This window comes from Molothrus aeneus, chromosome 1, assembly GCF_037042795.1.
Source record: "Molothrus aeneus isolate 106 chromosome 1, BPBGC_Maene_1.0, whole genome shotgun sequence".
NCBI lineage: Eukaryota > Metazoa > Chordata > Aves > Passeriformes > Icteridae > Molothrus > Molothrus aeneus.
The window spans coordinates 89,655,207-89,666,764 of NC_089646.1; the positions used below are offsets into that span (position 1 = coordinate 89,655,207).

General features: G+C 49.4%; 1 protein-coding gene across 1 annotated transcript; it reads right to left on the reverse strand.

Moving 5' to 3' along the window:
- Nucleotides 1-3,275: 3,275 nt before the first annotated feature.
- On the reverse strand, nt 3,276-9,022 carry IRX2 (iroquois homeobox 2). Its single transcript, XM_066545968.1, has 5 exons — nt 8,703-9,022; nt 6,497-6,902; nt 5,358-6,101; nt 4,568-4,635; nt 3,276-3,873 (listed from the first exon to the last, which is right to left on the reverse strand). Exons 1-4 carry the CDS (start codon nt 8,943-8,945, stop codon nt 4,592-4,594), a joined length of 1,437 nt encoding a protein of 478 aa, XP_066402065.1. The 5' UTR covers nt 8,946-9,022; the 3' UTR covers nt 3,276-3,873; nt 4,568-4,591.
- Between the last annotated feature and the right edge of the window lie 2,536 nt (nt 9,023-11,558).

The window sequence follows — 11,558 nt, forward strand, 5'->3', positions numbered from 1 at the left end:
ACGAGCACTGAGTCTGAACTGCCTTCAAGTGAGATGTAATATGTGACAGAGCCAGAAACTTTCAGTGGTGACAGGGTTGTGTTTTTTGGTTTGGTTTTTCTTTGGTTTGGTTTTTTTTTTCCCCGTGAGGATGGGCACGGAGAGGCCACCACGGAGCGGAGGGGAGCGGGTCGGGCCGGGCTGCTTCGCTCCGCTCCGGGCTGGCCGGTCCCGGCCACTCCCGCTCCTCGCCGCGGGGCTGGGGCCCGGCCGAGCCGGGAGCTGATGGATGGCCCTTAGGGAGGTGGCTGCCGTCAGGTAGGGCTGAATCAGATAGACAGCCTTACATCTTTCTTTACCTGGAAGATCACCCTTCCATCCCTCCCCAAAACCTGAAGACCATCTCCGCGGGTAGAAATCAATGAGGGCAGTCCTTTTCGTTCTTGTGTTGGTGGGTTTTGATACTTTTTTTTTTTTCCCTTCCCTGCAGTCTGCCTCTCTGTTATGGGGCTGAGCAAGTCGGGGGCAAATACTTCAATGGAGCGGGGAGAGAAACGCAGATGCTCATGGCGCTTTCCATTAACTTTCCCCTTAGCCGGGCCCGTTTCCCTCCAGCCACGAGCTGGTGCGCAGCAGCAGCAATTCCCATGTCTGTCTGTCTGTCTGTCCGCTGCTGGCCTGAGCGGCGTGTTACCCCGGTCCCTATCCCTTCCCCCAGCCTCCAGCCAAACAAAGGTGGGCGACGCTTTTTTTTCTGCTCCTAAAGGCAGTTGGTGAGCAGCTTTCCTGAAACAATAACTCTCTTATTGAGAACAAATGTTGACATTTGCAGGGAGCGAGGAAAAAAGCAGCCCAGGAAGTGTAAAGTGGAAAGCGACCCTCTTCCTATTTGACGACAGCGCCAATTCCTCCGGGATCCCACCTGAGATTAAAGCCCGAATTTCAATAAATCAGCTCTAATGAAACCTCTGGCCCCGAAGAGGGAAGGGTTTGCCTTACCCGCTCCGAAATGAGCACAGAAACGAGGGGCGGGGGCTGGGGAGAAGAAGGAGTAAATATAGAAAGGGGTGTGAGATTTTAATCCCAGCGGGCTCATTAGCATCGTTATGAAATAAACCATACACAGAGTGATGTATTTTATCGTTCATCCCTCTTTCTCTCTACACTGAAATAATCACATTGTTTTTGTCAACAATCTAGCAAGGCTACATTTTCCTCCTGCTTTCAATTTTGATTACTAAATCTCGAATGATGTTGAATATGCAGTTCTCGCCCATTAGTTTCTTGTTTAAAAAAATAAATTCATATGCCAAATCATTTCAGTGGCGCCCATCTGCATCCGTGAACCGTTTGTGAATTTCTCAGAGGATGAGAGAAGTCCATTGGGTTTTACATACATAGTGAATACTTGAAAGCGAGTTTTCCGAGTCTTTCTACTTTTCTTTCCAGAAAGAAATCCAGGTCTAAATACTAGCAAGGGTGGGTAAATTATGGAAATCTTTTATAAGTCTTTGGGCGTACAAACATCAAAGGAATGTCGTCAGCCTTTTTTTAATCTCTGCCACAGCTTTTGGTTTTTACCAATTGAAATGTACACTTTGTGTCCAACAGAGACCTGGGACGTATAACATGGGTGGTGGGGGCTCATGGAGTAGGAGCAAGAGTGGGGGAAAGAAAGTTCAGGTATTTCCCCTGACATAAAAATCCCTCCATAAAACCCTCCTGAACTGCATAGTAAAGATGGTCGAGAATGATTGTAGTAAATATTTGCAATCTACATCATATGCTAAACTGGAGGGGAAAAAGTTAATTACTTGTTAGCTGTTTGCCTAATTGTGCTACACACTACATGCAGATACAATTGCATTCTACCTCAATGAAAAAGAGGATGTTACAAGAGCAAAGAAGCATCATTCCACAAACAGCATAAGAGTATGAGTAGGCCTCCAGCTGCAAAGATCTTCACTGTTTTAGATTTAGCTAGACAGATCCCAGATTATTCCAGGATAACGTTATTAATTTCAGCCCTTTCAGCTAAAAAACATACGCATTTTCTTAGTCAGTTAGATGTCTTTATAGGGGTAAATTACAGAGAGGGGTGGGGGGGGGGTGTGCAAAGGAAGATGGAACATGGGAATTGTGTATATGCACTCAAGAAAAACAGCTTCCTTTCCCCCTATTTAATATAACAACCATATATTTCCGGACTCCAGACTAGCAGGGCTCTTTATCCAGTTAACCTTCCCAAGGCTGATGCCTGAAGTATCTAAGATCACTTTCAAATGCCCTTTCTAACAAGACCTGAGCAAGAGGCCACTAATTTTCACTGAACAAAAAGCCACTGGAGAGAGATCCGTTTGTCAATATCAACTGGTCCAGCAATTTCCCATCTTCAGACACATCAGCCTATCTGAGCTGGCAGATGTTTAGACAAGATTTTATAAATTGTTCAATATCAGACCATAATGAACCCCAACTGACCATTCCAAAGCAGCTAAAAGCATTCAGGATCTCCCCTGCTGGGATCTAATAATGCTCTCACGCTGGAACATTATTAATCATGGAATAAAATAGATGAGCCTCTTGAAAAATAAGTGTATGATTGATTAAAGGGCAATCTAAGAAGCTATTATTCTTGTTTTATAACCGTAAGTTATATTCACTCAATTTATCTTTTGGGAAAAATAAATGATTGTTCGTTTCTTTTCTGGAATTATATTATATGAGGATTCCCGTTATTTTACTAAAAATTAAAATGATGGGTTGGCTAATTTTATGATTCAAATCAAAGCAGATTTCCAATGTAACTGTAAAGGTATGGTTTACCAAGATAAAGGGGGAAAACCATTAAAAAAACCCCAAACAGGTTTTGGACTTTTAATCTTTTTTTTTTCCTTGCATATTTTAGACAGAAGCTGAAAATAAGTAATTAGAAGTAAGTCGTGGTTGATAATATTTTTTACCCTATAATAGTGAATTTAAAGAATGGTAAATAAAGAGCTACTTCACACCCAGTATAAATAGTTTATAAGAAACATGCATAAATTCCAATCACCCTTTCTACGCATATTCATGTATATATATATACAAATACGTATTTGTTCATATGAGTGTATTTAAAGCTTAAGTATAACGGAACAAGCCAGAAGGAATTAATTTATGCAAAGTATATATTTGCAACATGTTTAAATTGCTTACTCATTTTATGATATCAGCTCTACTATTGAAATTACAAATTTCCTCCTTTTCTAAATAATAAATTAGTATTTTGAGGGAAATGAACGAAAAACACAACGTTGTTGCAGACTAGTCTGTTTTTATTTACAATTAGAGATATAAATTAGTAAAGAATTCTTGTTAAACAACCAAAGATTGTATAACCATCAACGTTTCAAATAAAAACCAGGCAAAATTTATTTACAAAAAGTTCAGATTTCATTGCAATACAACTTGCATAAATTACTAGAAGCTTTATATCGTTACAAAAATAAATATCAAATTTGTTTCCACTTTGTAAGGACTCAAGTTCTCCAATCACGTCTTTATTATCTCTACTGTATACATCTTTTACAAATAAATTTTACAATAAATCCTATCACACCTATCGAATAGATACCGTGGCAATGAAGTGATCAATTCAAGATATCCTGAGAAAAACAGATCTGTTTTCAAAAGTCACACATACATTGGGGAAACTATACTATACCAGCAAACTCACATATGTCCAACAAAATTCTGGTTTAATAATTAGATTCTGAAGATTTAATAGTGCTCTGTGGTCTTCTTTTATACAGTGGCACCAGATGTGATCCGGATTTAGAGATTTGTTATATATATTAGCTCGGGGAGAGATGATGGCTTGCTGACTTTTTTCAAAGCAATTGTGACACCTACCTGTGGACCAAGGAAAAAACCAGATCATCCAAAAATCCTTCAATTAAACTCTAACACCATTAAACGGGGTGGGCGGGAAAGGAAGTAAAGCAAAATTCTTACTCGTTTAATTTCTTCTAACAAAAATAGAAGTTAGTTGAAAAACATAGGCAAGGTGATTTTTGTTGTTGTTGTTGTTTATTTAGCTCTAAGTAGTGGAAGTATTCAGAGTGCCTTTGCTAGCTAGGCAAGAGCCAAGGCACAGATTACCTTGCATAAGATTCATGTCGGTTTCTTACAGTTGTCCTTTTTATTTTAAACACGCAGTCACTGCGTGAAGCCCCACTCAATTTTAGCACTGCCACGTGAGCACAAGCACTCTGTTTTAAAATAACAATACCTTCAAAGGTTTTTTATTTTTTCCTGAAGATTTCTTTCCGTAACTTTTAAGTAGTCCCTATGGCTTTGCCTTACACAAGTGAAGAGTATGCAAAGTGAGGGAACTGTCTAACCTGGCTTGAAAATTAAGACAAACCCAAGAAATAAATGCAGTCATATGGGGTTTCCGAAAACAGCAGAAAAAATAATGTTTTACTTTGTGACCAAACTCTCAAGTAACGAAGCAAGAAATTAACATTAAGCGAGTCTAGAACTGTGCAGCACGTCTAAGACCTGATGCCAAATGATCAGTGTAATAGAAAATGTTCTCACTTACTTGCATTGCTGTGTGATTGCACTTCTATAGGTATGGTTGTACTCCTACTGTGCAGACTTCAGTGGGATCTGTCAAAATATAACCGTCAGTTAGTCACAGGACACAGCCAGCTAACTAGATTATACAGTCTGTGTAGGTCCCAACCCTCACTGGTGCACAATTCGCAGCTGGGTCGTTTAAAAGACTAGCCAATGTCTTATATTTGCCTGTATCTCGAGTAATTTTGTAGGATAAGATGACAATCATATTAGTGCGAAACTTTTTTGGGAAAAAAAAACCCAAAACCCAAACAAACCAAGAAGCAACCAGTTACAAAAAATGTCACGCTCCGCGTAATTTCACGTCCAAGGTCAGCAATTACCTGAACCCAAAGCTGAAAAAAACCCCGTGAGAATACTGGAAACAAAGAGAGTCAAACCAGTTTGTCAGGAAAAAAAAATTACAGGCAATGACACCAATGCTGTCTGGATAGCTTTGTGTGTAGTTTTCCTTTTTTTTTAAAAAAAAACTACTTTCAAGCTGCATCTGCAGCCTGTGAGACTGATCTAAATAAAAGTCGTCTTTCACATTTCCTCTCTCGGTTAGGGGCAGGTACCGCTACGACGGCGACACGCCGGTTTTAATTCCCAGGTTATGTGAGTGCCCATCTTCACTCTGGCAGCGGTGGCACCGGGCTCGCTGTTTTTTCCAGAGAAGGTTTCAGTATTTACAGCGCGCAGGGGACGTCTACGGGTCGGGGGAAGAGGACGAGGAAGCAGAGGGAAGAAAGCGGCAGAAACAAGTCACCTACCTTTCTTAGAGTCATAGCTAGAGGGCCTGTAATGTTGTTCTAGCTGGTTAGTGATCGTTTTCAAAGAGTCACTGCTCTGTTTGTGGGCAGAGCTGGCATTTAGGACAGTCTGACTTAGTCCCTCGTTTGAAGCCACTGCTGCGGAGTTGTATCTCAGGATTCCCTGGCTCTGCAGAGCGTTAAAGTTCCCATAGTTTGTATAATTGCTATAAAAAGGTGAGGTGTAATAAATATGCCTCCCCAGGAGGGAGGAGGGCGAGTAGGCAGCGCTGTGCGGGGCGGAGGCGGGGGTGGCCGAGGAGAGCGGCGCAGGCTGGCAGCCTTGGCCCAGGGTCTGACTCTTGAGGTCCGAGGTGGCGATTTCGGCCAGAGACCAGAGCTTGGGCTTGCTGGCCGGCGTCGGGGGGCCGGGGGAGGCGCGGGGCCCCAGCGCCGCCTTGCTAGCGCTGCGGGCGGCGTCGGCGTGCGGGTGGCCGAGGAGCGGGGCCTCCACGGCCGCCAGCGGCGAGGAGGTGGCGGGCTTGGCCGGCGGGTCGCGCTCCCCGCCGCCGCCGTCATCCTCCTCGATGTCCTCCTCGTCGTCCTCGTCGTCGTCCTCTTCCTCCTCCTCGATGTCCTCGTACTTGTCTTTACACTCCGAGCCCGACTCGCAGAGGGGGTCTCCCGCTCGGCAGGGCAGCTTCTCGCCGTCCGATTCGGCGGAGCAGGAGTGGTCCGTCAGTGAGTCGACTTGCAAGCTGATCCCTGCGGAGGCCCGCCGGGCACAGAGAGGCAGTGAGGAGGGGCGGCAGAAGAGAGCGGGAGAGAAGCGAGCCCAGCCACCGCCGCGCCACCGCTGCGGCCGGGCAGGCTCAAGCTATCCCGGCCTTTTCCCGCTCCCAGGAGCATCCATCCCCATGGGCCCGCTCCTCCGCAGCACCCCCCGCACCTCCCCGCCAGCCGCCCCCCGCCCGCCTCGGCCACAGGCACCGATCGGCGACAAGTGACCGGAGCAGCCGGAGGCGACGAGACGGGACGGGTTTGGGGGTCGCTTTTGTTAAATGCCGCGCCCCCGCTCCTACCCCGCTGCCCCGCTCCCGGGGGACTCGACGGGGCGGGATGGAGCCACCCCGCCGGGGCCGCAGGCACCCCGCGCCTACCTTCGTCCTCCGCCGAGGTTTCGTTGCTCTCGGGCATCTTCTCGGGGCTCTCCTCCTTACTCCTCGCCCCGTCGCCTTCGTCGTCGTCCTCGTCCTCGCTCTTGTTCCGCGGGGCCCAGGTCATCTTGTTCTCCTTCTTGAGCCGCCGGCGGGCGTTGGCGAACCAGGTGGAGACCTGGGTGAGGGTCATCTTGGTGATGATGGCCAGCATGATCTTCTCGCCCTTGGTCGGGTAGGGGTTCTTGCGGTGCTCCTGCAGCCAGGCCTTCAGCGTGGCCGTGGCGTCGCGGGTGGCGTTTTTCCTGTACGCGGGGTCGTTCAGCTGGTAGGGATAGGCAGGGCTGCCGTACGGGTGGTAGCTGATGGCTCCGGTCATCCCCGTCGTATGGGCGTCGTAAGGGGAGCCCTGGACAGAACAAAACGGTGGGGTTGGCAATTTGTTATTGCTGGTAGCCATTAGTGAGCTGTCAAGGCGAGATCGGCGGTTATACTTGTATTTCCCCGGGATGGTGTCTTGTATCCATATTCTATGAGGGGGAGTAGCAGCACCCAAAGGCCATTAAGTTACAATTCCCCCCCCTCCTTCCTCCTCCCAGCACACAGACACAGGCACACGCGCTTAAAATCGGCGATGTTTTAATCTTTCTGGCTAATTTCAGCTCCTTGTAATTGAATATTTCCCAATATAATTTTTGAACCGCGTAGACATTTTAAAGGCCCTACAGGTAGCGTCTTGATATCAACATTTCTCTCAAAGGTTCAAAAGATGTTTCCTTTTTTGCTATAGAAAATACAACAAAGCCGCCACTTAGCAATTCACTGCACTAATGCATTGCAAATCCAATTTGCAAATCAGAAGATATGCACCGTTTCGAATTGTTCAAATGCGATGTAATTAGCATTTTAATTCGCTCTTTAACGTTTAAATTGCGCTTATTTAAGTCTGCATAATGCAAGAAAAGTTAAAGATATCCCTAAGAAACTCGCTAACTTGCAGCACGTCTCTGTACCCCGCAGATCGGAGAGTCATAGGCTCAACATCGCCCAATATCCCGCACAGTTCACAACCCCGCTGCAACTTCCAGCCACTCGCCTACTGCTTCTCAACAGGAAAAACAAGAGAGACCCTCAGATCTTTTATACCACCCCGAATAAAGACTGCACGACAATTTATGCACTGTATTATGAACAGACGGAAAGCAAGTAGTTTCCCTGTCACTTTGCAGGGAGAGAGAACTACCCCGCTGCCATCCTCTCCTAGGATATCGACAGCGGCTCTAGCCTCAAATTCCGAGCACAGGTCTTTGTGTGTACGGACTAGATATGTGTCTGACTCTCTGTGTGCACGCGTGTTTATAAAACTATATAACCATCTAGACGTGCAGTTTATTTATATAGTTTATGGTTTTATTTATATACTTTATGCACAGAACACACACAACACGCAATTGCAACTGCTCCTTAAACTAATAAGAAGAAAGTGAAATCCGAAACTGCGGCCACTACGACCATTTTGGGCTTAAGCGAAGCTCATAGATCGCAAACAGATGCTCCTTTTCATTCCCAAAATCCAGTTAAACCATTAGCACAAAACACACTGAAAGTAAATAAAACCACACGGGGATAAAGCCCCCAGCTCCTCTAAACACCGACTTAAAAGAGAGAGAGGAGAAAAAATAGGGAAAAAAAAAAGGAAGAAAAATAAACCCTCCCTTGTGCTATCACTACAAAAAGAAAAAATACATATTAAAAGGAAAAAAAAAAAAAGAAGAAGGAAAGCCTGGGACACACAGACACGGGAACGGGGGGAGAATGAAAGCATTCACCCCAACCCAACTGGCTGAGACCATCCGTATTTCCTCAACCAAAGCGCCCTCCCGGCTCCTCAAACCGCGCGGAGAGCCCGGGACCCAGGCCGGCACCGCGCTTGGCCGGGACGCGAAGCGGAGCCCCGGTCCCGGCCCCGGCCCGCCGCTCCGCTCCTCTCAGCTCGCCTCCGCTCCGCTCCGCTCGTCCCCGGCCGGGCTGCGGGGCGGCGCGGAGCGATGCGCGGCGCGGAGCCGGCAGCGGCGGCGGTGCGGGGCGCCCGCTTGTGCGGCGTGGTGTCGGGGGCTGATGGTGAGTGTGTGAGGAGAAAGGCTGAAGATGATGAGGATGAGAATGCGGATGCTAATGAAGAAGGAGAGGGTTTCTCTTCGGTAGTTACCATATAGGAGGGGAATCCCGTGGCGGGGTCTGTGGAGTACTGGAGCGGGCTGGTGAAGCCTGTGGCCGCCGCCTGGGCGGTGAAAGCTGCCGATCCCGGGTAAGGGCTGAACGCCGATCCCGACGAAGACCTGGCCAGCTCCTCGCTCCTGGGGGCCGCCAGCGCCGACGCCCCGTACGCCGGGCAGGAGTACAGAGCCAGCGAGCCGGGGGGCTGGTAGAGGTAACCCTGAGGATAGGACATGGCTTGCACTGGCGTGCACAGGAGCAGGGAGGGGGCGAGGGTGACCGGCCCTGCTGCTGCCGCTGCTCCTGGCGCTGCTTTCGTGCTCTCCCTCTCTCCCGCCCGCCCTCCCGCTCCCTCCCTCCCGCCCTCCCTCCCTCTTTCTCCCTCCCTCCTTCTCTCTCTCTCCCCCCCGCCCCCCCCCCCCCCACCCCGGTTGGCTCTGTGCAGTTATGTAGAGAATCAGAATTGTTATAGGCTCCCCCCAATGCGCACCCGACCAGAATAAAAACAAACAGAAGGAAAAAACCCCAAAAGAACCCTCCAAATGGAAAATTAGTAGGAAAGGTCAGAAATCTATCCGGGGGGGAAGGGCATCTGGGAGAGATGGAAGCACAGAGGGTTAATAAAAAAAAAAGAAAGAGAAAGGGAAAGAAACAGAGGAGAGAGGAGGACGGGGGCGGAGGGCGGGGAGGGGGGAGAGAGAGAAGCGAGACCCCGAAATCAGAAAAGTGGCTGCTGCATATGGAGTTCTCCCAGTCAGCCAGCCAGCTCCCCCTGCGCCTGCGAGCCTGTATTTTGGGGGAAGTATAGAGTCTGGAGTGAAGAGTTGAGGGAAGCAGCACTCGAGTTTCTGAGGGACATTGGAAAACAGAGCTGTCCATCACCGCCGCTCATCTGCATAGCCCGGCGGGCCCGCCCCCTCCCGCTCCGGCCCCGGCCCCGGCTCCGTCTCCTCCCGCGGCCGGCAGGCAGGCGGGGAAGGCAGGCAGGCTTTGTAATGCAAGGCAGCCTCTCCGACTGTGAGCACGCTGCTGAAGCCAAACGATGATACTGTTCATCAGCTCCTCTCCGGACTCGCGGAGCCATGAATAGTCTTCCGCACACTCTCCATTACACACCCTCTCTCCCTCTTTCTATATCCACAGGGGCAGCACAGAAGGACGTGGATAAGGGATATCTGCATCTCCTCCCGCACGCACTCTCCGGAGCGCTGCAGGCGCGCACACGCGTGTGAGATGTGCGCGCTCGCACGCGTGTGAGCGCGCAGGGCCGGGCGCGGCGGAGCCGGGCAGCGCGCAAGGGGAGAGCGAGCACTTGGTAAAAGTGCTGCCCTATATGGTAGGGAGAGGAGCAACTGCTCAAATCAGCAGATCCAAGAGCTCACTGTCCCTGGCAGAGTGAACTTTACAGTTTTGTAAGTTGCCACAAACAGTGACGATCTAGTCATGCAGCGCGTTTGCACATGAAGGAAAAAAAATCCCCCCATCTTTCTTTCAGTTCTATTCTTCCTTCGCTGATGCGTGGGCAAGAGGCCTGGGTGACTCCTTCCGGGGGGCTATCTGCATTCTCCCCTCACCCCTTCCTCCTTTTGGCAGATCAGATAAATCTCCTGGAACATAGTATCTATGCAATTAATTTCTCCTGCCCTCTCCCTTCGGCCCTGGACACTTTCAGCTTCCGGCCAGTGCCCGCGCTGCTCCGGCCCGGGCGCAGGACGACGAGGCGGAGGCACCGCTCTCGTCTCCTCAGTGCAAGCCTAAATACACACGTCTGTGTGCACGTACATTTCTTTAATGGTTAGTCTAGAAGGTCCCTCCAGAAGCCGGCGGCGAGCTGTCCACACTCAAGCTCTGCCCTTTGCTCCCGGGACGAGTCGCGGCGCCCGCGGTCCCCTGTGTCGGTGTCCCCATACCCGCGGTGGGGCCGGGGCTCCCCTCCCCCGGCACTCCTTCAGTCCGACAGCCCCGGGGCACGGCGCTGGGCCCTGCCCGTCCCACCCAGCCGCTGCAGGGGGCCGAGGCGTGCTAGGCCTCTCCGTGCATCCCGGTCCGCACCTGCGCCCCGCAACTCCGCCGCCGTCCGTGCGGAGCAGGATCGGGCTCGGTCCGGCAGGTAGGGATGGGGCCGCAGCTCTGGAAGCCACCGCGCTTCCCACAAGCCCTTCACGGGCACCCTTCAGCAAGTTACCAGCCCGGAACGCCCTCATTAATATTGTTTCGGTGCTGGGGAAAAAAGAAAAAAAAAGTTAATGAAATTGTGGTTTATTTTCAACATTTATGAGTGCGCACTTAAAGAAATGAAGTTGCGTGACATTTATGGCCGAGTTCTTCATGAAGTACCTCGAGTAGTTTCAGTCAGGTAGGATGGAGACGACGCCGGGGAATCGGTTGGCCACCGGCAGGAGGGGAGATGGCAGTAGCTGAAAAATTGCGGGTGTGCAGAGTAGCCTATTGTTAATCAATTAAACATGCAGCTGATAAAAAAAAAAAAAAAAAACAAAAACACTTGGAGAAGCGGTTTCAATAGCTTGGCGCACATAGCAGGGAAAATGCCGTACTGGAACTACGGTCAAACCTCGGGATGTGTGAAGTGTCTGGAGCAATCTGAGCTTTCCGATTTCTTTTTCTATCTCAGTTTTTATTTCTCTCCTTTACTCTCCTTATTTTCCGTGAAACCCATATACCAGTTTACCCCTGCCGCTACAAGCAGCAGCAGAGATCTGGCCACCAGACATACCGGATTAATTCCTATCCAGATCTATCAGCTGGCCTGTAGAAGAGGCAATCCTTAAAAAAGCAGGTGAGGGGGAGGAGGTTAACACCAACAGGTATTTCTTGTCATTAACTCCCG